General features: G+C 48.9%; 1 protein-coding gene and 1 long non-coding RNA gene across 20 annotated transcripts in view; both read right to left on the bottom strand.

Annotated features, from left to right (window-relative positions):
* RANBP3 (RAN binding protein 3) overlaps positions 1–24,074 on the bottom strand; it is a 52,579-nt gene that overhangs the window by 27,333 nt on the left and 1,172 nt on the right. For 12 of the 19 annotated variants that reach the window (XM_045863216.3, XM_054505006.2, XM_054505008.2 and 9 more), the window contains 2 exons: positions 5,758–5,813; positions 266–454 (listed from right to left, as the gene is read on the bottom strand). In XM_045863216.3, the coding sequence (XP_045719172.1) occupies positions 266–454; positions 5,758–5,813 (245 nt within the window). The remainder of the gene's footprint in view (positions 1–265; positions 455–5,757; positions 5,814–24,074) is intronic. The other 7 variants (XM_045863226.3, XM_045863221.3, XM_054505011.2 and 4 more) reach the window with 1 other exon arrangement.
* Positions 17,127–23,989, bottom strand: LOC135361778 (uncharacterized). The gene is made up of 3 exons (XR_010405732.1): positions 22,443–23,989; positions 22,273–22,329; positions 17,127–20,368 (listed from the first exon to the last, which is right to left on the bottom strand). It is a non-coding gene; the product is annotated as an uncharacterized LOC135361778 (long non-coding RNA).

Genomic DNA, 24,074 nt, shown 5'->3' with positions numbered 1-24,074 from the left:
TGTCTCTTCCAGGAAACAGGATTAGCTTCTCACTATGGGTGTATACAAATTCCCCCACTCAGAAAGTCTCAGTGTAAAAGGGGACTCAATCTTTCCTGACTTTTTGGCAGCAAGAATTAAAGGGAGCTGCAGAGATCATGAGCACCTTTTCAGTTCTCATCAGCTGCTTGTGGTTTAGGGTCTGAATCGGAGGCACCCGAAGGGAAAGGGGCCGATCTGGGTTGGGCCCCCCAGGCTGTGGAGTGCTGGGTAGAGGTGGACTTACCCCTGCCAGTTCTCGCGGGAAAGGAAGAAGCTGGGCTTCAGGAGTGCTGGCTGAAGCGCTAGCGGGGGCAGGAGGCTCTAGGGCATGCTCACCAGCTGACTCGGGGTGACCCGTGCCATGGTGGGGGGCCTCAGCCTCCCCCCGAGGCTCCTCTCCCGAATCCGACAAGTCTTTTTGCTCTGCAGAGGACTGGGAGCAAAAAAGACAATTTTCCTTCAATGTAAATAAAGGCTGCAACGTGGGACAGGGGTGGGCAGGGATCAAAGGGCTGGAGACGCTCAGACTTCAGCCGCTCCCGCCTAGGAGGACGAGCCAAGAAAGCTGGTACATGCTTTTGTTTTGCTCAACAGAACTGGCCCTCCAGAATGAAAGAATGGAAAATGAACGTGCTTGGCTGAGGTTTAATTTTGCAGGAGGCCTGGGCCCCCATTTTCAAAACAGGCAGCATGGAGCTACAGAGCTTATAGGCTGTGAGTGAGGAACAACACTCTTGGTGGCCAAAATGGGGGCAGAGCCTCTACTGGAGGGGAACAGGGGCGACTATGTCTGATCATCCCTAGAGGTTAATGACCCATCTCTGCAAGAATACTGATGAGGGAAGTTGGCCCTCAGCACCATTTCTGTCCACTACAGTGGGGAAGGCAGGCCTGGAATAGTATACAGCTACAAAACGGGGTGTAAGAGGGTTCACAGGCTTCTGCATTCTGCTAGAGTGCTTCCAGCACCTTTCAATTCGTTCTGCTTAAACCTGAGATCAAGGAAAGGCTTTCTCGCCTCAGTGAGTGCAGATGTGTGGTGACCAAACCAGCTGGCAGAGACACGGAGAGCTGGTTTTGTATCACATGGGTAGGAGTTCAGTTGGCCTAGGATTCTCCCATGTTCACCCCAAACACCTTGGCAAGGGTGTATTTAGAAAATAGCCAGGGCAAGAGAAAGCTGGTTCTGGAAGTCTTTGTCCTTAAAAGTACAACACCCCTGGCATCCTTCGAGGTGGTTCCTGGGATTCTAGGGGGGGCTCCCGTGGACCCAGAGCTCTGTGGCCAAGACTCTCTTCTTGAGGAATGGGTTACAAAGCTGGTGTCATGGAACAGATGGGCTCTGGTCCCCAAATCTCCTGCTTGGCATTGTTCATAACACGGAGCCATTTTTCTCGCTTTGTGAACTAAGTGGCTACCCTGTCTTTCCACAGACCTGGCCACGTTTCTTCTGAGTGTGAAGTGACTAAAATCTCTTTAGATAGGGCTTGGGGGCTAGTTCTTAAAGCCTGATGGATGAAAGGAACTCCGTAAAGAGAATTTAAGAGAACTTTCAAACATGCTGAGGAAGGCAAAAGAAACAAAATGTTAACTCATCCATACATCTAAAAAATCACCAAAATTGATTCTTCCTATCCAGGGGAGATCCACACACACACAAAGGCCTTCCTTCTCAAGCTGTTCCTCAAACTTGCTCAGGACATAAAGGTTGGTCCACGCGCCAACACCTGATAAGAGAAAATTAAACCCAGAGCTCTGTGGAAAATGGTCTATCTCCAATTGGAACCACATAGGACTTTCTTTTTTTAACCCCTGCTTTTAGAGCATAAGTGTTCAAGTGCCCTGGAGGCACTGAACTGGAAATGAAGCCTAAACTGAAGGACCAAAAAGAAACACATATGCCATCCCAGTATTTTCTACTTGGGTCTGAGTGTTTTTGCTGGACAAGAAAAGTGAGCTCTAGAGAACCAAGATAGGACCTGTAGTTCTTCAACGTGTTTGTTAAAATTGGACATCAAGATTTTCGTAGCCTCTGACATCATCCTAAAATACACATGGCTGACAAAACCCAAAAACAAACACGTGCACACAGGATGGGCTTGTTACAGCAACAGTAAGCTTCAAAAGTAGGTCTGAACATACTGTGACAGCACTTTCAGGGACACTTTACTTCCTGCTCAACAGCATTTCTGCAACAGCTTTCTTTCTCCCAAACAGACATCACCCTGCAAGGGAGACCTCAAAGCCTCACCTGTTCAGATGAATAAACTTTTGGAAGATGAAGTATCTGAAAGAAACAGTCATCAGAGTCAATGAGACCACCACCTTCTAAGAAGACTTGAAATCTCTTCACATCAAAAAGAAAAAAACTGTCTCCATGCAAGGCAGTTAAGAAAAAAAAGATTCATTTTTGCCACTAAAACCAGAAATGCGTAAATGCAATTTATGAGGAGCGCCCTCCTGAGGAAGTGTGAGAACACGGAAGGAAGGACAGACAATTGTGCTCTGTCAGCCGGGCTCTGGCCTGGATTTTAGGCATCAGGACTGGAGTTGAAGCCGACAACCGCTTTCTCCAACCAGAAACCCGGAACAACAAGGGGTTTGACATGTCCTGAGACCAAGCGATGCCACTGGTGGGCCACCGCCACCAATCTGCAGCCTGCTGTAAATGCCACTTGGGCCCTGGATGGGAAGGACAGAAAACGCCATGTGGCTTTGCTACTGAACAAAACAAAACAAAAAACGCCTGGGCTAACAGCTTCATTTTTTTCTTTTCGATTTCAAATCTTTTTACCTCAATCATGATTCAGTAATAACAGCGCGGCCTGTGGAGTGCTCTCCTTTGTCAGGGGGGACACGAGCTCTGAAGCGCAGCCCACTGGGTGGTTTAGAGATTGTTCACTGAAAGGGAAGTCAGTGGTCCCACAGCTGACGATGGGACTTCTTGATCCTTGTGGATCGAGAAATGGCTCAAAAAAGAGCTAGAAGGGACATTTTGGTGACAGTTAAGACAACATAATTATGGACTATATATGTTGAAGGACATTTCTGACTTCACAATCATTTTCACAGGAGTGACAATAGCAGTGGGGCCACGGAGAGGAACGGCCCTAGTCCCGGGTGCCGCCTACAGCAGGATCTAGGGGAAAAACATCAGATGGGCGCCACTTACAGTCGGGCGCTTCTGGCATTTACGACAAAGATGTTGCTGGCGAAGCCGGGTGAGGGACACCGAAGTGTCCACGGTACCATTCTTTCAACTTCTCTGAGGACTTGAATGAAGTTGAAGAGAAAAGGAGCGACCGGCCGTAGCAACCCATGTAGCCTGTTCCCCACTCTGCCTCTGCAGTGTGAGGGGCAGCCGGGCAGGAGGTCGGTGAGAGAGACGGGACCGGAAAGAGGCTCAAACTCCCGTTTCCGTCCGAAGTGCCACAGCTGCTCCCTGCAGCTCTGCCTGCCTGTCTCCCTTGAAATGGGAAGCCACGGACCTGGCTGTCTCAGCTACGCGGCTTGCTCCCTGCCTTACTTCCGAACTGTCCTAAGCAGCAGAGAAAGAAAGGAAGATTCCATCTCCACCCGCAGCCCCGAAAGCTGCCCTCGCGGACAGTTACAGAGGCTCCTCCTTTGTAAACACGCAGAGGTTCCCTGTGTCCTGCTGGTGATGTTGTCCCAGAGGCATGACAGGAACGGAGAGCTGAACCCTGAAGAGCTGGATATCAGTTATTTTTAGAAGCCCATTTAGAGTTGGCTCTGAGTCAATATTTTGATAAGAACTACATTTGCACATTTTAAGGTGACGATGAGCAGTTTCCTAGCTACTCTTCTGATTCAACTTCACCCCAACCTTCTGGAGGTAATACATGCAAGTTAGCCTTTGAATTACAAGGCAACAGACAAGAACCACCTCAGCTGTGAAAACAGTACTGAAAAATTCGGCCAAACAAATATTACATTTTAGTGTTTCATCCTGCTGGTCGTCTGAAAGTCTTAGGTTTAAAGAGTTATCAATTCCTATTACTTGTTTTAAGTCTGGGGTTGGAAAACTTTTTCTGTGAAAGGTCAGCTACTAAATATTTTTGACTTTGTGGGCCATGTCTCCATCCAAATTATTTCACTCTGCTGTCACAGTGGGAAAGTAGCCTCAGCTACTGGGAACAGGGTGGGCATGGCTGTGTGCCAAAAAAACTTTATTTATAAAAACAGGCGGTGATGGCAGGTCTTAGTTTGCTGACCCCTTTAAAAGTGGTTCAAACGATAATAATAAAATTCAGAATTCTAGAAAATCCTGAGAGAATCAACTTTGGTATCTAAAACAGAAATTGAACACAGGCATTTCTAAAAGCTAGCAGAAATGCATCAGCTCCTTCACAGTGACTGAAGCTCCGAAAGACAAATGATAAAAATACACGTAATTAAGTTACATGTATTGGTCAGGGCCCATGGAAGAGGAGACCGCAGAGGCTGTTGTGTCCTGAAAATACCACCTGGAAAACCAAAACAAAATAGAAAGAATGTTTCCTCGGCTGTTGTGATTCTTTCTTTAGCAAAAGAATTAACAATGGGAAAGTTTAATGTGAGGGTAAGCCTAGGAGATCAGCCCTGGCTCACACAGAAGGTACGCTGAAAGGGGGTATGTGTTGGGCAGCCATTTCTTCCTCCTGACCCCCCCCCCCCCCCCCGCACACACACATGCTCTCTTCCTGGCACAGTACTGAAACGCAGTCCAGGACAGTGTGGGCCACACAGAAGTCTGGCCTCTTCTCTGACCGAGGGATGGGCTCTAGGAGCAGCAGCTGGGCTGCCAGGAGTCCCAAATTTGCCAGACCAGCAGCCCCCAACCTCAGAGCTGGCCACCCTGACGGGGGACTGGGAATCTACCAGAGCATTCTCTCAAATGCTGTTCTTATCAACAAGATGCAAACGGATTTCAAAACACACCAAATCCAGCGCGGCACTTTGGTCCCTCACTCTGAAATCTTGCAGTGGGTAAGATTGGGGCAGAGGTTGGAGAGACTGTCCATTTGTTGGACAAACAGAATCCTCATAAAAGCTTGGGAAGCATCAACCACAGAACATCAACTAACTTTGGACACAATCCCGACCTTCCACACTGATTTGTCAGGACAGACACAAAATCAACGACTTCTAGGTAAACGGCAGCACCTGACATCGGAATGTTACTGCCACACCGATCAGGACTTGAACAAGCTGCCAGCTCACTGCTACGAGTTAGGCAAAGTATTTCCAACGTCAGGGCAACCAAGACATTTAAAATCCAAGAGGGGGAAGCAACGAGTAACGAAGATGGATGGTAATACATCATGTAAGCCAACTAGTAATTACTCTAAATGCATTTATGCCAAGTTGGTTGGGGGTCAGAATATCTCCCTAAAATCTTTAAAGATCCTGTCTTCCCCCTTAACCACCATTATTCTCCCTCCTTCCTTCTACCTTTTCTCTCCTACTCTTTCTAATGTACACTATTTCTAAAATGAAGCATTAGGAATTAGAAAGTATCTTTCTGCCACTGTTAAAAGCAAGGTTTCTGAGCCCTTTCCACACACACCCGTCTTAACCTCTCACCATGGTAACTTAAAGCCACAGGACCTTTCCTCTTCAAGCTCCGCGTGGAGGCTTAAAAGATAGAAGCACCCTTGGCCATGTAACCTGGGAGAGCCCTCTGGGAGAAAACAAATTAGAGTAAACATGTGAAGAGAGAACATACCGGCCCCTTACCTTTTGTCCTTTATCCTTCTGAAACACAAAGACGGGCGGAGCAATGGCAGGTTTTTCTGCAAAAAGAAAAACTGGTTTTTTTCCCCCCAACATTATAGTCATACAGTAAACAAAGCTACTTTTGTTTGTAATAGGTTAAAAACAAAAAACAAACCCAATATAAAACTAGTAACTCCAAAGAACATCAAATCACTTAGAAAACGGTTTCTTGAAGTAGCTGCGTGGGCGTGTTGTTTGTGAAAATCCGACACCTAATGTTAGGGTATGTGCACTCTTCTGTGTGCATATTATACACCAAGAAAAAGGTTTCAAGACTCACTTAGAACAGCCATGTCCGTGACTGGGCGGGGAAGGGGGGGGAGTGCGGGGGGCTGCGGGGCATCAAAGGCGCTGCCACCATTCGGATTCAGCGCCACCAACTGTGGCCTTGCAGGAACGAGGCACAGAGATGTCAGATAGGGCATGTCCCCAATTTCAAACTCTGGAGACTAGTTTAGGTTTTTTGAACTTCTAGGCCAGCGGGGGCTTGGGGATAACCAGACTGCAACCTCTGCCCACAGAGCTCATGCTCTTTGGAGAGCTTACCCTGGTTGAGTCACCTGACATTCCACCTGGATCTCGAAGCGAGATTACCCATTAAAAAAAAGAATTTAAGGAGTTGAGAAAAATCTGAGTCCATCTTACACAGTGGTTGTTGAAGAAACTCTTTGGAATGTTCTGTCACGTGACAAGCCCAGGGTGGTGCCACCTGTTGTTCCCAGGCAGCCCCATTTGTCTCCTATCCAGGGGCAGCCAAATCTACAGCCCTCTGCCACTTGCCCCTGGGTGGAGGGCAGCTCGGGGAGCCCCTCGGGGAGGAGGATGACCTTCACCTGGGGGAAGGCCCAGATGCTGCCTGCCTCACTGCCTTGAGGTTGGGTGTGGTGGTTCTGGGTCCATGCATGAATCCTATGGGGTGCGCCCAGGGCCCCCTTCAGCATTCAAAGTCCTGAGAGCATACAGTGGATGGGAAGCAAGGGGGATCACAAATTTGGGGAGCACTGCACCGCTCTGCTGTCATGGAGCCCTCAGTCCTGGGAAGCCAAGATTACCAGGAACCTGCACTTGCACACAGCTTTACCCAGCAGGACTGCTCCGTGGGAGGGGAGAGGATCTTTGGTTTGTGAGTGCACTCGTGTGGGGAGCTGGTCAGAGCGGCTAGTCTAGAGTCAGGGAAATGTCCCTGAGAAGAGGTGGCTGCTGAAGTCCAAAGAAAAGAGCCCGGAAGGGAGCGGCAGGTGTGAAAATACAGCTTGTAAAAGTGACAGGGATCCTGGGGGCAGATGATCACCATGCTAAGGATTCAGGGAAGTGCTGTAGAAGGAGCTGGGTTCAGGTTCAAAGAGAGAACAGCCTGGAGAAGGGGGCAATATGGACAGACCAGTTAGGAGGGAATGGCGATCACCCACAATAAAGCCGGGGAGGGGAGGAGGTCTGAGGAGAAAGAGGGCCAAGACTGAGACAATCAAAAGGACACGGTGCCACTCCCATCACACCAAATTCCCACTCCTTGGAGAAGTAGAACAGATACCGGTCTTGACTTTGGGGCAACAGCCCACTGATGGTAGCCATTCCCTCCGCTGTGCACACTGAAGCCATGCCGCACCTGAGTCCCTGAGTCTGATTCACTGTGATAGTCCTCACCACGCACAACCCAAGGCAAACACTGGGGTAAACGACCTGTATGAGACCAAAGCACTACAAGGGAGGAGGGTGGGGGGGGCGGAAGGCTTGCCGACGAGGCCTCCGTGGTTCCCTAAGCAGCCCTCTCCGTGCACCAGGGCTGGTGCTGTTTGTCACCCCCAGATGAAGGAGGGAATGAAAGTGCCTGTGCCAGACAATAAATGACAGCAAAGGGGTGCAGGAGGGACTCTGGACAGCAGCGGCTGATCCACACCATTTCTGCCTCGGGGAATCCCAGAGAGCTTCCAGCCCTACCCCTCACCTCATGAGCCCAGCATCCGGGGCTATAGATCCAGGCCTGAAGCTTACTTCTGTGTTCGACTCCCAGCCAGCTGCAAAGAGTAAAGGCACACGGGAAGGAGCTGGGAGTTTGGCCCAGCCCAGCATCCTTCCAGCCCCCCATTTCTTTAGGGGACCATCTCTCCTTTGCCCCTGGCTCTAGGTCTGAAGAGGAGAGTACTTCGTACTCCTGCCCCAGGGGACACCATGGCATGTGAGTAAGGCCAGGCCACTGACAGTGAATGAGACTCAGGTCTAGGACTTTCGTTGGAACTCCTGGGGAAGAGGGTGCTCTGTTTCTGCTGGGGCAGCAGGGCTGGTGGGAGGTAACCCTGGGGTTGGGAGCAGTCACGTCACTAAAAGGGACCTTGAAGCAGAGTCAAACCAGTGGGAAGCAGAGCTGCAGATGGAGGAGGAAACTGAATCCTGGAGACACTGCTCAAAGCTAACCCCACCCCTACTGACTTTTCAGTTAAGCCAACAAATGTTGATTTTTGCTTAAGCCTGTCTTAACTGTTTCTGTCCTTTCTCGAACAAACTCCAGCTTGAGAGGTGAGGCCTAGCCACTGTAGACTTAATTAGACACACACTATACTCTGTAGAAGAAACCTTGCCTGGCCTCACAGTGAAGCAGAGACACTTTCTCTCACAGGAGGTACCACCACCAGATACACTAGGGATTTATGGGTTTATGCCGTCTCCCCTACTACGACATCAAATCCATGAGATTGGAGAACGCCTCGTTTCCCTGGCTGCCCCGTGGTCCAAGAACAGTACTTGGCATCAATAAATACTGGATGGAGGGAGGAGTAAGGGCAAGGAGGTATTGGAGAAATGGATGGAAGGCCACTGAAAAAGGACGAGAACAGAGGGAGAACCATTTGGATGGTAGGGGAAGAGCTTTCTTGTGTTGGCTGATCTGCAGGCTCCCAGAAGGGGCTGCAGAGATTCGGGCAAACCTGAGAAGCCCGGGCTGCCTCTGGGTCCCTGGGGCAGGACAAAGACACAGGGCAGGGTCCAGGCCGGAGCTGGGAAAATCCCATCTGCTGGAAAAACAGTGACACTGCAAGTGGGCACGGTGCTCAGCTGGGGGCAGACGGAGGCCACGGAAGGGACATGGGGCAGACGGAGGCCACGGAAGGGACATGGGGTCCGAGCTCTGAAAGCAGCTTCCCAAAGAACTGGAATTCTGGGTGAGACCCACGCAGAGACTCCCTCACTAACTCCTGCCTGCAGGCCACCACTACTGTAGTTAAGACCCTCCTTTCTCCACCTCTGTTCTCATTCTCTTCAATCCAGCCTCCGCACAGCAGCCAGAGCCACTGGTGTGAGACCCACACTTAAAACTCAGCACCGCTCCCCCAGACTAGGGTCGGAGCTCCTTCCAACAGGCCACCTTGGCCTGACCCCTATGGTGGCACCGAAAGGCCCGCTGCCCCCTGCACGCCCTGTGCTTCTGTCATACTTGTGGCCTTCTGCCCAGAACACATTCTCACCTTCTCTTCTGTGGCCAACACTCATTCAGGTACGGGCACCGTATCCTTCAGGAAGCTCCCAGTTTGAGCTACATACCTGCCCCCAGTGCCCCCAGGGCATGCTCTTGGCTTCCTCCCCACCATGGGTCAAAACGAGGCTGAGAGACCACGGATCCAGCATCAGAACAGCTCTGCGCCCCAGCCTGGCAGCCAGTGCAAACCACAAAGAACCATCCAATAAATGTCTGAACTAAACCCCCTCTGCAGGTCCTCACACATGTGCACTAGCTGCTGTGTACTCACATAAATATTTACTAAGCCCTCATTCTGTGCAAGGCTCTACAGGAAAAATGGGGAACAGGAGTCGGGGCAGAAAACCTTGGGGTCAAACACCTGATAAAAAGCGATGGGTGTGTCTGTGCACATGGCCTGGAGCTTGTGGGGGGTTATTTGTTCATCTCCTTGCTGGCAGCATCTACCCTTGGATCATGAGCCCCAGAAGAGCGCAGCCTCTGTTATGTTGACCGTGGTACCTTCAGAGCCGCACACATAACGGACGCTCAACAAGAAGTCAGAGCCGATGAAATGTGGCTAGGACCGGTGAGGTCAGGACCCACCAGGACCCTCACTCATGGATGGTTTGGCGGTTATGACAAACCCAAACACCACACTAACTAAAATGTAGCAATGAGCTTCCGTCAGTTCTCCACCAAAGACACAAAGCACCAGGGTCACGCAGATTTAATTTCTGCTGGGCTCCAGGAGGGCCGAAGTTCATGAGCTGCAAATTAGCACTGACATTACAAAAGGACAACTTGAGCGCACCCCATTCCGAGGAGGATTGCTCCACACTCGCCCCAGAAGCCTCAGCCGGCGTTCTTAACTGGCTCCTATCAAACTGCTTCTGGTTGTCACTGGACAAGCAGACTTTGCTCAGCCAGCTGAAACCCAAGTTTGGGGAATGAGCAGGGGACAGAGCACTGAGGCTTCTGTAACTTGCCTGAATTCCCAGCCCAGTCTGTCTGTCACAAGTGAAGGGAAAACTACCACCAGAGATTTCTAGAGAGACCCCCAACTATTTGATCCAGATTCTGTCAACCACGTGTTTTGTTTTGTTCCTATAAAATGCTCTCTGATTGAATCAGTTTGTGAAAAAGCAGCCCTCCTGGGGCACTGGCTCAAGACATCTGCATAGTGAGGGTTAAGAAAATCAACAATAAAGAAACCTGTTTAACCAAATGTTCTCCAAAGTTATTTGACTAGGGAACCCCTCTTTCCTCATCCCTGACATGAGGCCTGAGAACTGTATTCTGTGCAAGACTGTGGCCAACACTGGTGTGTGATGTGGGGTGGGATTCAGAGCCAAGTGGCCTCAAACTACAACGGCCTCTAGGTGGCTCGTGGGAGGTGCTTCACCCTCATCCCAGCTCTCCATGGTGCTGCACGCCAAGTCCAAGGTGGCTGCTGCTACATCCAAAGCCTCCCTCACCCTCCTCCACATGCCCCCGCTCAGCTCACACACTCCAGACAACACCTAGCCTGAGCCCCAGTGTGATCCCAGGTGCTGATCAGGCCGCAGGCGGGAAAAGTCCCCCAACCCTCAGGCAAATAGCAGGGGTGAGGACACTGGCCAGGAGCTGAAAGGAGTGAGCCCCCGTGACATCTGGCCCACAGGGCCTGCTCTCCCTCCTGTCCCCTGCCACCCTCCACCCAACTGTGGGGTACAGATGCAAAATGGGACAGTCCAGCTGTAATCCCTAAGGCCAGGGACTGTCCTGGATCTCGTCTTTGCAGTCCTGATGATAACACAGATAGGCAAGCCCAGTCGCAGAAAGGCTGCAGATTTCGGCTCTTGTTTCAAACCTCTGCCAGATGTCTGGGATTTCTCCACACACATCCCCTAACCCATCCTCATGCAGGCCCTGCTCCTGGAGGCACTGATGACACAGGCCTCACTGAAAGGCACTTTACACCCAGTGGAGCCTGGGAACCAATCCCCCAGCTGCCTATCTTGCTATGCTCATAGATTCAATCATAACATTAATTTGGCCCCCTGTGTGCCAGGCCTCATGCTGGCCTCTCGGGTGTGGTGGTGACATGGAGAGACATGTCCCCTGCCTGCCAAGAGCTGACATTACTTTTTAGTTGGACATTGCAACACGGGAGAAGCACAAAAGGGACTCAGAGTGCAGAGCAGGGGCGTCCAACCTGGTGAGGCAGTGGAAAAGGAGTGGATCCAGGAAGGCTTCTCGAGGGAGGTGCCACCTAAGCAGAAGGACAGCTGCATTTAGCCAGGTGACCAGGAACGGGAAGAACAGGCAGCAGAAAGCAAGGCGCCCTGGAAGAACTCAAAGAAGGCCAAGGTGGCACCTGCTGTGTGCCTGCAACTTTACTAATGCTTGAACGTACCAGCTGACTCCAGACCCTCGAGGACAGGCAGGGAAACAGACCACCCAGGCCCAGGGCCATAGGAGCAGAGTGCGCCCCCTCCCTTCGCTGGATCCAAGGTCTGTACATTTATACCTGCAAGGTCTAGTGTAGAAGCTCCTGCAAGGTAAGCGCCAATCACTCAGGCAGTTCCTTTCTTGAGGAAATGAGTTAAAGATGGTTCCAAAGAAGGCAGGGGTCCCTGATACGCAGGCTCCCTCCTGACCCGAGGGACCATTTACATTCTCCGTACAGGGAACGTAAGTCTCTGGGCAGAAGCAGGGGGCTCCACGGAGGAAGGCCCTTCTCCTAAAGCAGAACTGAGCTGGGGCCCCAGGACACAGAGAAAGTCCTCAGATGCCTTGGGTACAGGTGTGGCAAGTCCCAAAAAGGCCTCACCCAAAAGTAACATCCATAATTTGGTATATGATGTCTGTGTTAGGGGAAGAGCCCATAAAATACCTCCTTAAATAGTGGTAAGGAGGCTCAAAAGGAGAAGGAGAGTTTTAAACAGTCCCACACTTGAGAGAACTAAAACACTAGGCTTCCCGGACCACCCCTATAAGTAGGCCAGGGACGAGGACTCAGGGTTTTGTGTCTTTTTTGCCCTGAGACTGATTGGTGGCAAAATCCTAAAAAGCAAAGGACCTATGTGTCTATCTCTGAGGCAGCAAGAATGGAGGAAGGAAAGGGGCACTGCAAGAATGTTTTACACGGAAGCCAGTGTAAGAAGAACCCCTTGGGGGCAGGGTGGGTGATGGCAGCTGACCAGATGTGAGGACAGGAGGTGGAGTCCCTGCTGCAAGCAAGGGAAGGAGAGCAAGGAACTGGCCTGGACCCCAGAGGGGGCCCCGGGACAGAGGAGAATGCTTCTCGACCTCTAGGATAACAGAGGTTTTGGGATCCTGGCTTTAGACTCATCCCAGCCTGTGTCATGTGACTGACAGCAAGGATATTCCCAAATGGGGTTTCCCAAAACTGCCCGATGGTTTCTTACCTGGGCCAGCAGTCAGCGAGTATGTATTTATGGGCTGGGTAGGCACTCCATGCTTTATACGCCTCATCTCCCTGACTTTTCGCAATCACTTTTGGAGAGAGGTCATACCAACGTCCTTATTTTACAGAAAAGGAAACAAGAGACTCAGAGGGTGAGTGACTTGTCCAAGGTGGGGCCAGGTCTCCACTGCATCTGAGCTACGCTGCCATCCACGTACAAGTGCCAGAAGGAGAACTTAGGACTCCAGCTTGCTTCCTTCTCCCATTTTCTGCCCAGCTGGGCCTTGAAGCTAAGATCTAGACACTCTTTTCTTCTGAGAAGTAACATCAGGAAAAAAGCAGCTGTCAGTTATCATTCCAGAAAAGCACAAAGGACACTAGAGGGTGAATGATGATGAGTTTTGGGGTGGGCCTGAGGCTTTCAAGTCATGTGACCCTCTACCTCCGAGAAGGGTGCAATTAGGCCAACAGCGGATCCTTAGGATTGTCAAGGACAGAATGAAGACACATCCCAAGATGTGGACATTCTATGGTGAAACATGTGTTGTCTCCATCTTTCAAAGTTTTAACCACACAATGTCCTGCAGAACATAATCAGAATCTAGGCTGAACACACACACATTCTCTCCACGCTGTGGAAGGAGTAAAAAGTACACAAATACTACGGGCAGGCCTGCCCTGCAACAAGCTCGGACACTCCCAGTGGCTGCCTCCAACCTTTGTCTCTCAGGATTGCCCGTTAAACTAAACAGAAGAAACTATGTAGGCTCAGGAAAACACACAGAGAAGCAAATCTGGAATATCTTGGCTTGTTCTGTTTATTCCCCTCCTAAATGATTACTCAAACACCTGCCAGGAAACGGCCCCCATCTGGAAAGCCACTTGGAATTCTTGACCAAAATGTCAGCAAGATACTTGTGTAAAATGAGCTTTAATCCTGGGCTGATGTGTCTTAATCTTCTTATCTGTGCAAAAAGTATGGAAAGCATCTTGGCAACACAAATAACAGTCTGTTAAGACGTGACAACTGCTTTAATCCTACAACACTTAGTATCTCAACCCTTCAAGTCATTTCTTTTCTCAGGAATTATTATAAACAGTTCTGTGCAGCAACACAAAGGTGAATGTGTCATTGATGTGTCAAATGTATTCGCAAACTAATTCTCTGGTAAAGAATGGAAGTGATCTCAAACATGCTGTTGCTAGGTGATGCCTCTCTTGATCTTAGTGTCCTGAATGCTCAGTGGCCACCCAACCCCGCTAGTAGAGGTGGTGGGCCCCTTAATTCCTTTTTCGGTACTCGAGTATGTTTTCCCCCAGGCAACTCTCAACTGGTCTCAGGGAGATTATAGGGGGCATAGTTTTGGAGATGATGGTATCTTTTATTTTACGCACTTCTTTCTGGAATGCTCTTCATCCTGTCATTACCTTTACCTACTGAAATCCAAGCCGCTTTTCAGTGCTCTAACTGCTGTGTCCCTATACCTCAAGCAAGAGGGGCAACAAGCAACTCACATTTGCTGAATGGTCTTTACTAGAACCAGCGGTAGTTGCTTTGGACGCCCAGTCTCATTTAATGTCATCACATCCCTGTGACGTACATATTATTTATCATCTCTGATCTGTGAATCACGAAACGAGACAGAGAGGCCTTGGACAGATGGTGCTTTGCTTGAAGTCACAAAGCTGATAAGTGGCAGAGCTGGGACCAGGACCCTAAGTCTGACTTCTGAGCTGGGTGCTTCAGGTCCCCTGAGGTCCCACTAAAGGCCAAGTCCCATTCTGCCTTCTTTATTTCTACACAAATCGGCCCCGCAGTCAAATCCTCCTATCCCTGCCCCCCCACCCCACCTGGCTCCACTCGCCCAGACTATAAGTGGCCGTGACAGAACCTGCGCTTTGGGCACCTTTGTGCCTTGAATCCAAGAGAAATCCCACAAACTTGTTAAATAAATCCTACAAAGTCAGCAATTTCGCCTGAAAGTAAGAAATTCAGGGAGCCAGCTTTGTAGCACTTTTATGTTCTGCCACTAGGTGGCGCGACCTGGCAGAGCCAAGAGGTGAAATCAAAGGGACTGACGACTGGGGGAAAGTTCCAGGAAAGACAACGGAAATCAACCCCCCCCCCCCACCAGGAAGGAAATCTTAAGGACCACAGAACTTCCGCTGAGGCAGCAGACCAAAACTGAGGAAACGTGGGCTCTGGTTTTTATGGGCATTCAAACTGGCCTCAAGCACTTATGGCTGGGCTCCTGGGCGACTCAAGGAACCTTCGCTGTTCCCTGACAGTCCAACAGGAATGGTGCTACACCCCAGGCAGTTCTAGGGAGGATTAAATGAAATGATGCAGACAAAGTGTTTGGGAGATGGCTAGCACACAGCAGGAATTCCACCTGGGCATTATTATCATTATTATAATTGTACCCAGAAGACTGCAAAAATACTGATGCCACCTTAAAGCATCAGTCTTGGATTCAAGGACTATCTCCAACCCCTAGGTCCCCAACAATGGTAAGTGCCTCAAAATCTGGCCCCGTCTAAAGCTGCCCAGATGCCGGGACAACTCACATGCTCAGTTGCTCAGAATCCCTCAAGCCTGATCTGATGGAAGGCCAACCAGTTAAGCCCCGCTTGCAGTTGAACGATTTACTGAGCACCTACCATGTGCCAGGCACTGTGTCTGGCACTGGAGACAGGATGAAAGATACACAGAGATAGGTGCCGTAAGGAAGATAAAGCAGGGTGATGGGAAAGAGTACGGGGAGAAGGGCACTGCAGAGTGAGTGGTTAAGTATGGCCACTCTAAGGTGTCATTTGAATCTCAGACATAAAGGAGTAAGGCAGGTGAAGGCAGAGTATAGTGTGCAGAGAGAATCCCAAGTATGAAAGTCCTATGGACAGAAAGAACCTAGAGGCTAACATGGGGGAAAGCAGGAGGTGAGGTTGGGGCCGTGAAAGTCCATCTTACTCTCTCAGGGGCAGATGTGGTCAACTAAAACAAGTCCCGCTCGTCTGGCAATAAAAGCCCACAACAGGGGGGGACCTCCAAAGGTGCTGATAAGGACTGATCCAGGCCCTGGACTCTCAGACACCCAGTGGCCACCACCATCAATGCTACAAGACATCCTTTCCCTTCTGAGTAAAGAGTAGACTGTTTCCTCACACTCCTGACCTGAGAAAGCCAAACTCTCGAGAACCATGTGCCCCACTCTCGCTCTGCTATTTCAAACGTGACACAGGTCTTCATTCTGGGCCAGCGAATTCCCGAGATTCTGTGTGGCAAACCTGGGGGAGTTTAACTAAAGCAAAAGCACTTTAGACTTACTGCACAAAGCAAGGCCTGCCTTCTACGTGTGCACAGAGGCACCCCTACTGTCTCTGCAAATATCTATTTCTCTTTGAGAGTGACAGCCAGGTACAGGGCCCGACATGGGTCAGTTTTCCGGAGGAGAACGAGTGCCCATGAAGTCAGTGCTGCTGATCCACTAGAACGGATAAGCATGGGCTCCCAGGCTCTATGGCTGGAAGCAGGCGCACTGTACCAGTTGACTCCCTGCTTACGTGGCCTTTGGCTCCAGCCCCTGTGACATGGAATGGCCTGGACCCAGAGCTTCTCTGAAGGTCCTTACATTGAACCTGAGACAGTGCTGAAGGTCATGGAAACACTGTTCCTCCATCGCAGGGATATGAAGTCCATGATGCCTCCTTATCTGCCAAAAGGCCACAGGGGGAACAGGAGGCTGGGAGGGTGAGCCCTAAATTCCAGTTGGCAAATAATCTATTCCTGGATAGTTTTACTTAATCTCATAACCCAGTGCTTCTCCCCCAGGGGTGATTTTGCCCAATGTCTAGAGATATTTTCAGTTATCACAATGCAGAGGAACTGCTAATGGCATCTAGTGGATGGAGACCAGAGATGCTGATCAACATCCTACAGTGCACAGGAGGGTCCCCTAACCAACCTTAAATGTTAATGATGCTGCAGTTGAGAAACTCTGCATTAATTACTTGGAAAAAGATTGAGTTAGATGCCTTACTCACATTATACACCAAAATAAGTTCCCAGTGGGTCAGCCAGTACAAACTGGGGTGACCCCCTAGCTTCTGTGAGTCACCTCTTCTCTCCCTCCCCACACTTTGTGTGTTTAAATGTGTGTAGCATCCTAGGACCACAGGTCAGATGATCAGGGAATGTAGTCTCTTGGGGGGTCATTGGACTCTCCTAACCCAGGGGTTCTTAAATTCAGGTGATTCCACCCCTGAGGGAACATCTGGCAATGCCTGGAGACATTTTTCCTTGTCATGACTGGGGGAGGGGGGGTGGCACTGGTATCCTGTGGGTAGAGGACAGGGATGCCACTAAACATCCTACGATGCACAGGACAGCCCCCACCAGCCCCAATGTCAGTAACGCTGAGGTGGAGAAACACAGCTATAATCCAGAAGAAGCTTTTTCTCCACTCAGACATCCAATCAGAAGAGTAACATCCACTAGTAACTGACAGTATATCTGCACCTGCCAGTGGGTCAATTATCCGACAAATGTTCTCTCTGAACATGACCTTCAGACGTGATTAGCGTCCTCCCTATTCTACAGATGCAGGAACAGAGGTCCAACATCCTGCCCAAGATCCTGGACAAGTAAGTGGCAGAGGTAAGACACAAACCAAGGACAATCAATCCAGGCATTTCCAACTGTGCCCCGAGTAGTCAACCGGAGCCTTCCAGTCAGTCCCAGGTTAAAACTCCCGCAGGCTGGAGAGATGGGGATGAAACCCGCGCCGATCTCACTACAGGCTCCACTCAGGCTCCTCACAATGGGGCTCCACTATCACATGCCAGCAGTTCTCAAACTGCTTGGTCTCGAGACCGCTTTCCACACTTGTAAATTATTGAGACTCTCCAAGAGCTTTTGTAACTGTTGGCTACAGCTGTTGATACTTAGCAGGTTAGAAATTAAAACTAAGAAAACACCAAAATGTTAACTTATTTAGGATAATAATAGCAAAGGCTTAGCTAAACAATAAATTTTATGAAAAATAACTTTTTAAAAAAAAATTAGTGAGAATAGTGGCATTATTTTGCATTTTGACAAATCTCTTTAATGTCTGGCTTAAGACAAGACAGCTAGAGTCACTTATCTGCTTCTGCAGTCCATCTGTTGCTATATCACACTATTACAACCTTTGGATAAAACTCCACTGTCCATTCACAAGAGAATGGGAGTGAAAAGGGCAAACAATGTCTTTGTATTGTTATGAAAACAGTTTTAAACTTGCAGTCTCCTTGAAAAGGTCTTGGGGACTCCCAGGGTCCCCTGGACCATCCTGGAGAACTGCTGCCCTATGCTGCTGAGGCCTAGCAGTCGGGGGACAGTGAATCCTGAATCCATTACAGACTGTCAAAAGCTTTTCGCTGAGGTTCTCCGCTAACGTGCAGAGACAGCTGCGTCTAAGAGGTGGTACAACAGGGCTGAAACCCAAATGCCAACCAAGGTCGGGCAGGCACTGGAAAAGAAGGAAGTGGGCCAGGTCCCAAACTACTCAGGGTGTCCTGGAGGGCACACAATCTATCTTTTTATTTTATTTTGAGCATTCCAAGTCTTTTTATTTATTTGCAGACACATCTTACATATTTGTGACCAGTATGTCTACAATTTCCATCTAATATTCTCTCTTATGCATTTCATGTGTTGGCTGTATCTTCAACGTTATAATTTGGGGCACACAGTCTATCTTAAGGGCAGCAGCTGCTCCTCCATTCCTGGAGACTTGTTACTGCACAAGACCACTGGAAGAGGCTGGTTCCAGCTTTCCAAGAGAAATCAGAAACCTAGATTATTTCCCCCCCTGAAATCTCAGAATTCTTAAGTGTTGGTTCCTAATTAAAAACAAACAAAAATCCCTAAATGGGCCAAATTAAACACATCTGCTCGCCCCTGAAGCAAGTTTGCAACTTCTGCCTGTGGTTTTTGACTCTGGCTTCATGTCGTAAAACATCTGTGGAGCTTTTTAAAACTACAGACACTGGGGACCTCCTGCCACCATCACTGATGGGGTGGCCCAGGCGTCACTTTTTATTTTCCTCAACAGGCTCCTTAAACAAGTATGGAATGCACTCAGGGCTAAGACTCACGACAAGTACTAGGCAATAGCACCGAGTGTCAAGATTGCCAAGGATGAAGCAAACTGTGGACAGGCAGGGGGCTTTTCTCTTGAGGCCCTATGCTATATGGCTTTCTACCAAGTCGTACAAAGTCCCACCGACCATGAACAAGACTCCATGGGACCCAGGAAGGATAATGTGCATAGGTGGCAAAAACAAATCCCTTCAAACAAAACAAAGAACTCCTGCTGCTTGCTGCCACCTCCATCAGCTCCACTAGATCCTGAACAGATAACGCCGCAAACCCACCTGCCTCCAGATTGCTTCCAAGTACCATGGAGAGCTACCAAGGCTGGGCCAAGTTAACACCAGCCACCTCTGCTGCCTGCCTTACTCGGGGTTTTCAGAACAGAAGAAAGGCCCTTCTCAGATCCCCCAAATGGCCCTCATCTCCCTCATCTTCATAACAGAAGAAAGGCCTTCTCAGATCCCCCAAATGGCCCTCATCTCCTCTGAGGAGATGAGGCCTCTACCCTGGCCTATTCTCTGTGCCCGAACTCACTAACTAGGCTGGAATTGAATTGGTACCTAAAATGCCCCCTTTGCCACTCCTACACACTGTCAGTCTTCCAAATGCCATCTGAGCTTGGCTGCTCTAACCTCAATTCGTTCCTATTGCTTCCACTCACTCTCACTCCCCCACAGTATAGTATAAAGACACCAGATCCCCACTAGCCCTGACACCCAATGAATGTGCGACGGTAACAGGACTGCTGGGGTAATCCCATTTTCCAGTTAACCAAGAGGCAGGCCGAAGACATGGTCCAAAAGTTTTGCAGAACTACGACCTTTTCGGTCTACACAACAGAACCCAAACTTAAATTTTCTTCAAAATGTGTAAAGATTCTGCAGCCTCGGAGGTAGCATGACACCACCCAGCTACCACCAGGCCCATCCGCTACAGATGTAAGAGGCACCACAGGGTCACATGTACACATTCTGATCTCAGAACAAATCCCAGAGTTAATGTTTACCATAACTTCATGACAAATTTTAAAACAGTGGTCTCTCACTCATCCTAAAAATTAAGTTTATGGCAGGGGATGGTGAGAATTTAGTGATTTGAGGATTCCAACTAATTCATTTGTATCTCATTCTCTCAGGCATTAAGTTTTAAGTCAACAAGTAAGGTGAAAACTGAGAAAAGCCAAACCACCCTTGAAAATCTCTAGAGTGACATTTGGTCAGGCTAGATGGGAGGTTTTCAACTTTGGGTAACTTTGCGCTCCCCCCCAACCCCAGGAACACTGGGCAATGTCTGTAGACATTCTTGCATTTTTTTACTTTATTTTTATTTTTTAAAGATTTTATTTATTCATTTGAGACACAGAGATACAGAGAGAGAGCATGAACAGGGGGAGAGGCAGAGGGAGAGGGAGAAGCAGGCTCCCCGCTGAGCCAGGAGCCCGATGTGGGGCTGGATCCCAGGACCCTGGTATCATGCCCTGAGCCGAAGGCAGACGCTTAACCATCTGAGTCACCCAGGCGCCCCATGCAGACATTCTTGGTTGTCATGACTGGGGGAGGGAGGAGGGTGCTGTTGGCATCTAGAGGGAAGAGATCAGAGAAGCTGATCAACATCCTACAAGGCACGGGGCAGTACACATGCCGAAGAATTACCTGGCCACAAACGTCTATAGTGTCAAGGCTGAGAACCCTGGGCGAGGTTATCATGTGAAAGGCAAGACAGAACCCAGGAGGGCTGACAGCTCAGCTCCAGGCGGCTTCCCATCATGGCTCACCCCGGGGCCATCTCATCAGTGGGCTAGATTCACCTGCACTATGCATAATCATTTCTTGTGCTCTCTCTCTCCTGAACACTTAATGCCAAACCAGTCCACGATGAGTCCACCGTAGTAAAAAATAGCTACAATTTACTGACTGTTTATTACTGTGTGTGCAGATAGGTATTAAATAATTCATATGCATTAATTCATCCAATGCTCACAGCAGCCATGAAATACCCATGATTCTCATTTCACTGGTGAGGAAACCGAGGCTCAAAGGCATTAAGAAATTTGCTCATAGTCATTCAGAGAGTACATGACAGAGTCAAAACACAAACCCAGTTCTCTGCATGGCAAAGCCTGTGCCCTGCCATTACTTTACACCAGTGGGTCTTACCCCAGGGGTGGTTCTCCTCACCCCCTGCCCGGGACATGCTGCAATGTCTGAGGACATTTTTAGTTATCATGACCCCTGGGGTAGGGGTGCAGGGGAGGGTGTGTGCTGCTGGGATACAGTGGGTAGAGTTAGGGACAGTGCTACGCTGCTAACATCCTACAATGCATAGGACAGCCCTCACAACAGAATTATCTGGCTCAAAATGTCAGTAGGGCCAAAGCTGAGAACACTGCTTTATACCATGTCCACAGGCCAGCAAGGATTTATATGTACGTGGTTATCTTTAAACACTGGGATCTGGAATCCAAGATATCCTATAGCTCAAATACACTTTACTCACCCCCGCCCATTCTTTACCTTTTCCAGACACAAAACTCTGCATTCAAATCCTGACATCCATCTATGATGCAGAGTAACTTCAGGGATAGGATGATTAATGAATTAGGAATATATCAATAGCAAAATGCCAAGCAGGAGAGAATATCCCTGGACACAAGTGTAAAACACACACACACACACACACACTCTCTCTCTCTCTCTCTCTCTCTCTCCTAGAAGAGAAGCATTCCAACTGGACTTTAAAAGTCACAGACTATAGGAGTACCAAGAAAGGGCTGTGGGAGTTGCTGTCACCATCCCTGAAGAGATCACCATGGCAACAAAGGCCAACAAGATGCTGTATTAGATACACAATTGGAAACGTTTCTTTGTGAACAAGCACAGCACACCTAACCTGCACTACTCAAGCCAATGGTTCTCAATCCTGGCTGCACATCTGAATCGCCCATGCTGCTTTCTCACTGTACAGATGCCCAGGGCCCACTCGACATCTCACAGAATTGGAATGGATAGGGTGTGGGGATTGAGCCTTTGTGGTTTTAAGAAAGCTCCCCTGGTGATTCTGATGCCCAGCCCAGGTGCACAGTCATTGCCTCAGACTCAGAGAGAGGTGGCAATGGCCCAGGGAAGGGAGACAGAAGGGTCGGAGGTGAAGATGGACCAGCTTGGAATACTACTTGGAATACCACTCTGGAAAAACAGAAGCTAAGAGGGCATTTGACTGGAGCTTAAACAGAAGGAGGAAAAGCACACATATGGGGCAGTCCCTAAAGCTACAAAATGCATAGGCAAGAAAGCCCTAGTTTACATAGCAGATAATAAATTAAACATCTCAGCACGCTGTACAAGCCAAAAAGCCACTAAGATTTATGTCCTGAGGACAACTATGCCAGAACTAGTGTCAGAGGCAAAAGTACTGAGTGAGTGTGGCATTTATTAGGCAAAAACTTTAAGTATAAACCATTCCATTTCTCTATTTTATACTTACCGTTCAATTAAGCAATCAAAAGCTCACGTGTCAGCCCATATGGTAGAAATGGTATCCCTGGAAAACAGGAATCCATAATTTTCCCTTTGTGCTCAAAAGTATACCTCACAATAAGGGTCCTCAGTGATGAATTCATTCATTCATTCCACAAACATTTCTTGGATACCTACTCTGTGCCAGGCACTGCTTAGATGTAGGGAATCCATCCGTGATCATGACAGAAAGAAATCCTTGCCCTCATGGAGCTTATATTCTAGAGGGATAGTCAAACAAGTAAACTTCGCATGTCAGATGATGATATGTGCTGGGGAGGAAAATAAAGCAGGATAAAGGGGACAGGGAATGGGGATCCAATTTAACATATGTGGCCAGAAAAGTGCTCCATAAATAATGTTTGAGTAAAAACCTGAAGGAAGTGAAGGAGTGAGCCATAGGGATATCTGGGGGAAGACTGTTTCAGGCAGGGGAACCGGAAGGTCCAAAGGCATAAAGGAGGGTGTGCAGAGTCCATTCAAGGGACACCAGGGAAACCAGAGTGGTTCAAGCAGAGCAAGTCAGGGAGAGAGTGGTGTGATGGGAGGAAAGGGAGGTAGAAGGGGGCCCTTCTAGGGCTGAGTTGTTAGATGGGTAAAGATGGAAGGGAGGCCCGAGTGGTGGAAACCAGCATTGGTGGTGAGAAGTGGTCACTTCCGGAGATATTTTAAGGTAGAACTGACAGGATTTGCTGTGGCATATGAGAGAGAGAGAGAGGAGTGAAGGGTAACCTCAAGGATTTTGACCTGGGCAATTCAAAGAATGGACTTGCCATTTACTACAAATGGGAGGAAGACTGTGGAGTGGGCAGGTGTTGCGGGCAAAGACAGGGATTTCGTTCGACGTGCCCATGAGACATTTAAATGCAAATATTGACTATGATGTTAGATATATTGAGTCTTGAGTTTGTGAAAATTAATAATGGGAAAAGCCTCACTAAAGCAGACTTGGGGGGGGGCTAGAAAGGGAGGCCAAAAGGGGTTGCCTTACCACGCAGCAGAAGTTAGGGGGAGAACTGTCAGTTATAGCCCCCAAAAGAAGAAACATCAACAGGAAAGAAAGATCAATTCCAGGCCCTGACAGAGGAGGTACATTGAATCTTCTATAAGAAATCCACTACCCCTGTAACTTAGCCAATGAGAAACTGTCATCACCCTGAACCGCTGCTTTTCTCCAACAGACTTCCAATTCAAAACAAGTTCTCCAGCAACTTTCCCCCCTCCCTAAAATAATGTTCCTGTCCTTCCTTGTGAGACTTGCCTATGGTTTTGTCAGCGCTTGCTCGTCTTAAATTGCGATTCTCTGTCACTCCTGAATAAGCCCATCTTGCTAGTAAAATAGCTGACAGTATTATTTTTAAGATCAACAAGTCCAGAAACCGAATGCGCCAAAGCTGTAAATACATACAGTATGTCACATTGATTCCCATTTATCCACTCCCTCTCCTGCCTTGAATTGGATCTTATAAACTGGAATGCCTCATCCCTCGGTGGGCTCCTTTATCTTGGAAAAGAGATACAGCACAAAAGGGCAGGCGGTGTGGGTGTGCATATGGGGGCCTGGGCTCTGAAGCCAGACGACCCAATTCACACATCTCTCCTGCTCAAGAGCTGGGTGACCTGCCTTGGACAAGTAACTTAACCGCTCTAACTCAGTTTCCTCACCAAGAGAACAGGCCCACAGTACCTACCTCACGGATCTTTTGTGAGGAGTATTACAAGACAACAGGATGCAAGACTTTGAACGGTACACGGTACTACCCCCAAACG

The sequence above is a fragment of the Mirounga angustirostris genome, unplaced genomic scaffold (genome assembly GCF_029215605.1).
Source record: "Mirounga angustirostris isolate CCGP_5_RB_7025 unplaced genomic scaffold, mMirAng1.0.hap1 SCAF_1, whole genome shotgun sequence".
NCBI lineage: Eukaryota > Metazoa > Chordata > Mammalia > Carnivora > Phocidae > Mirounga > Mirounga angustirostris.
This window is presented reverse-complemented; position numbering and strand designations above follow the sequence as displayed.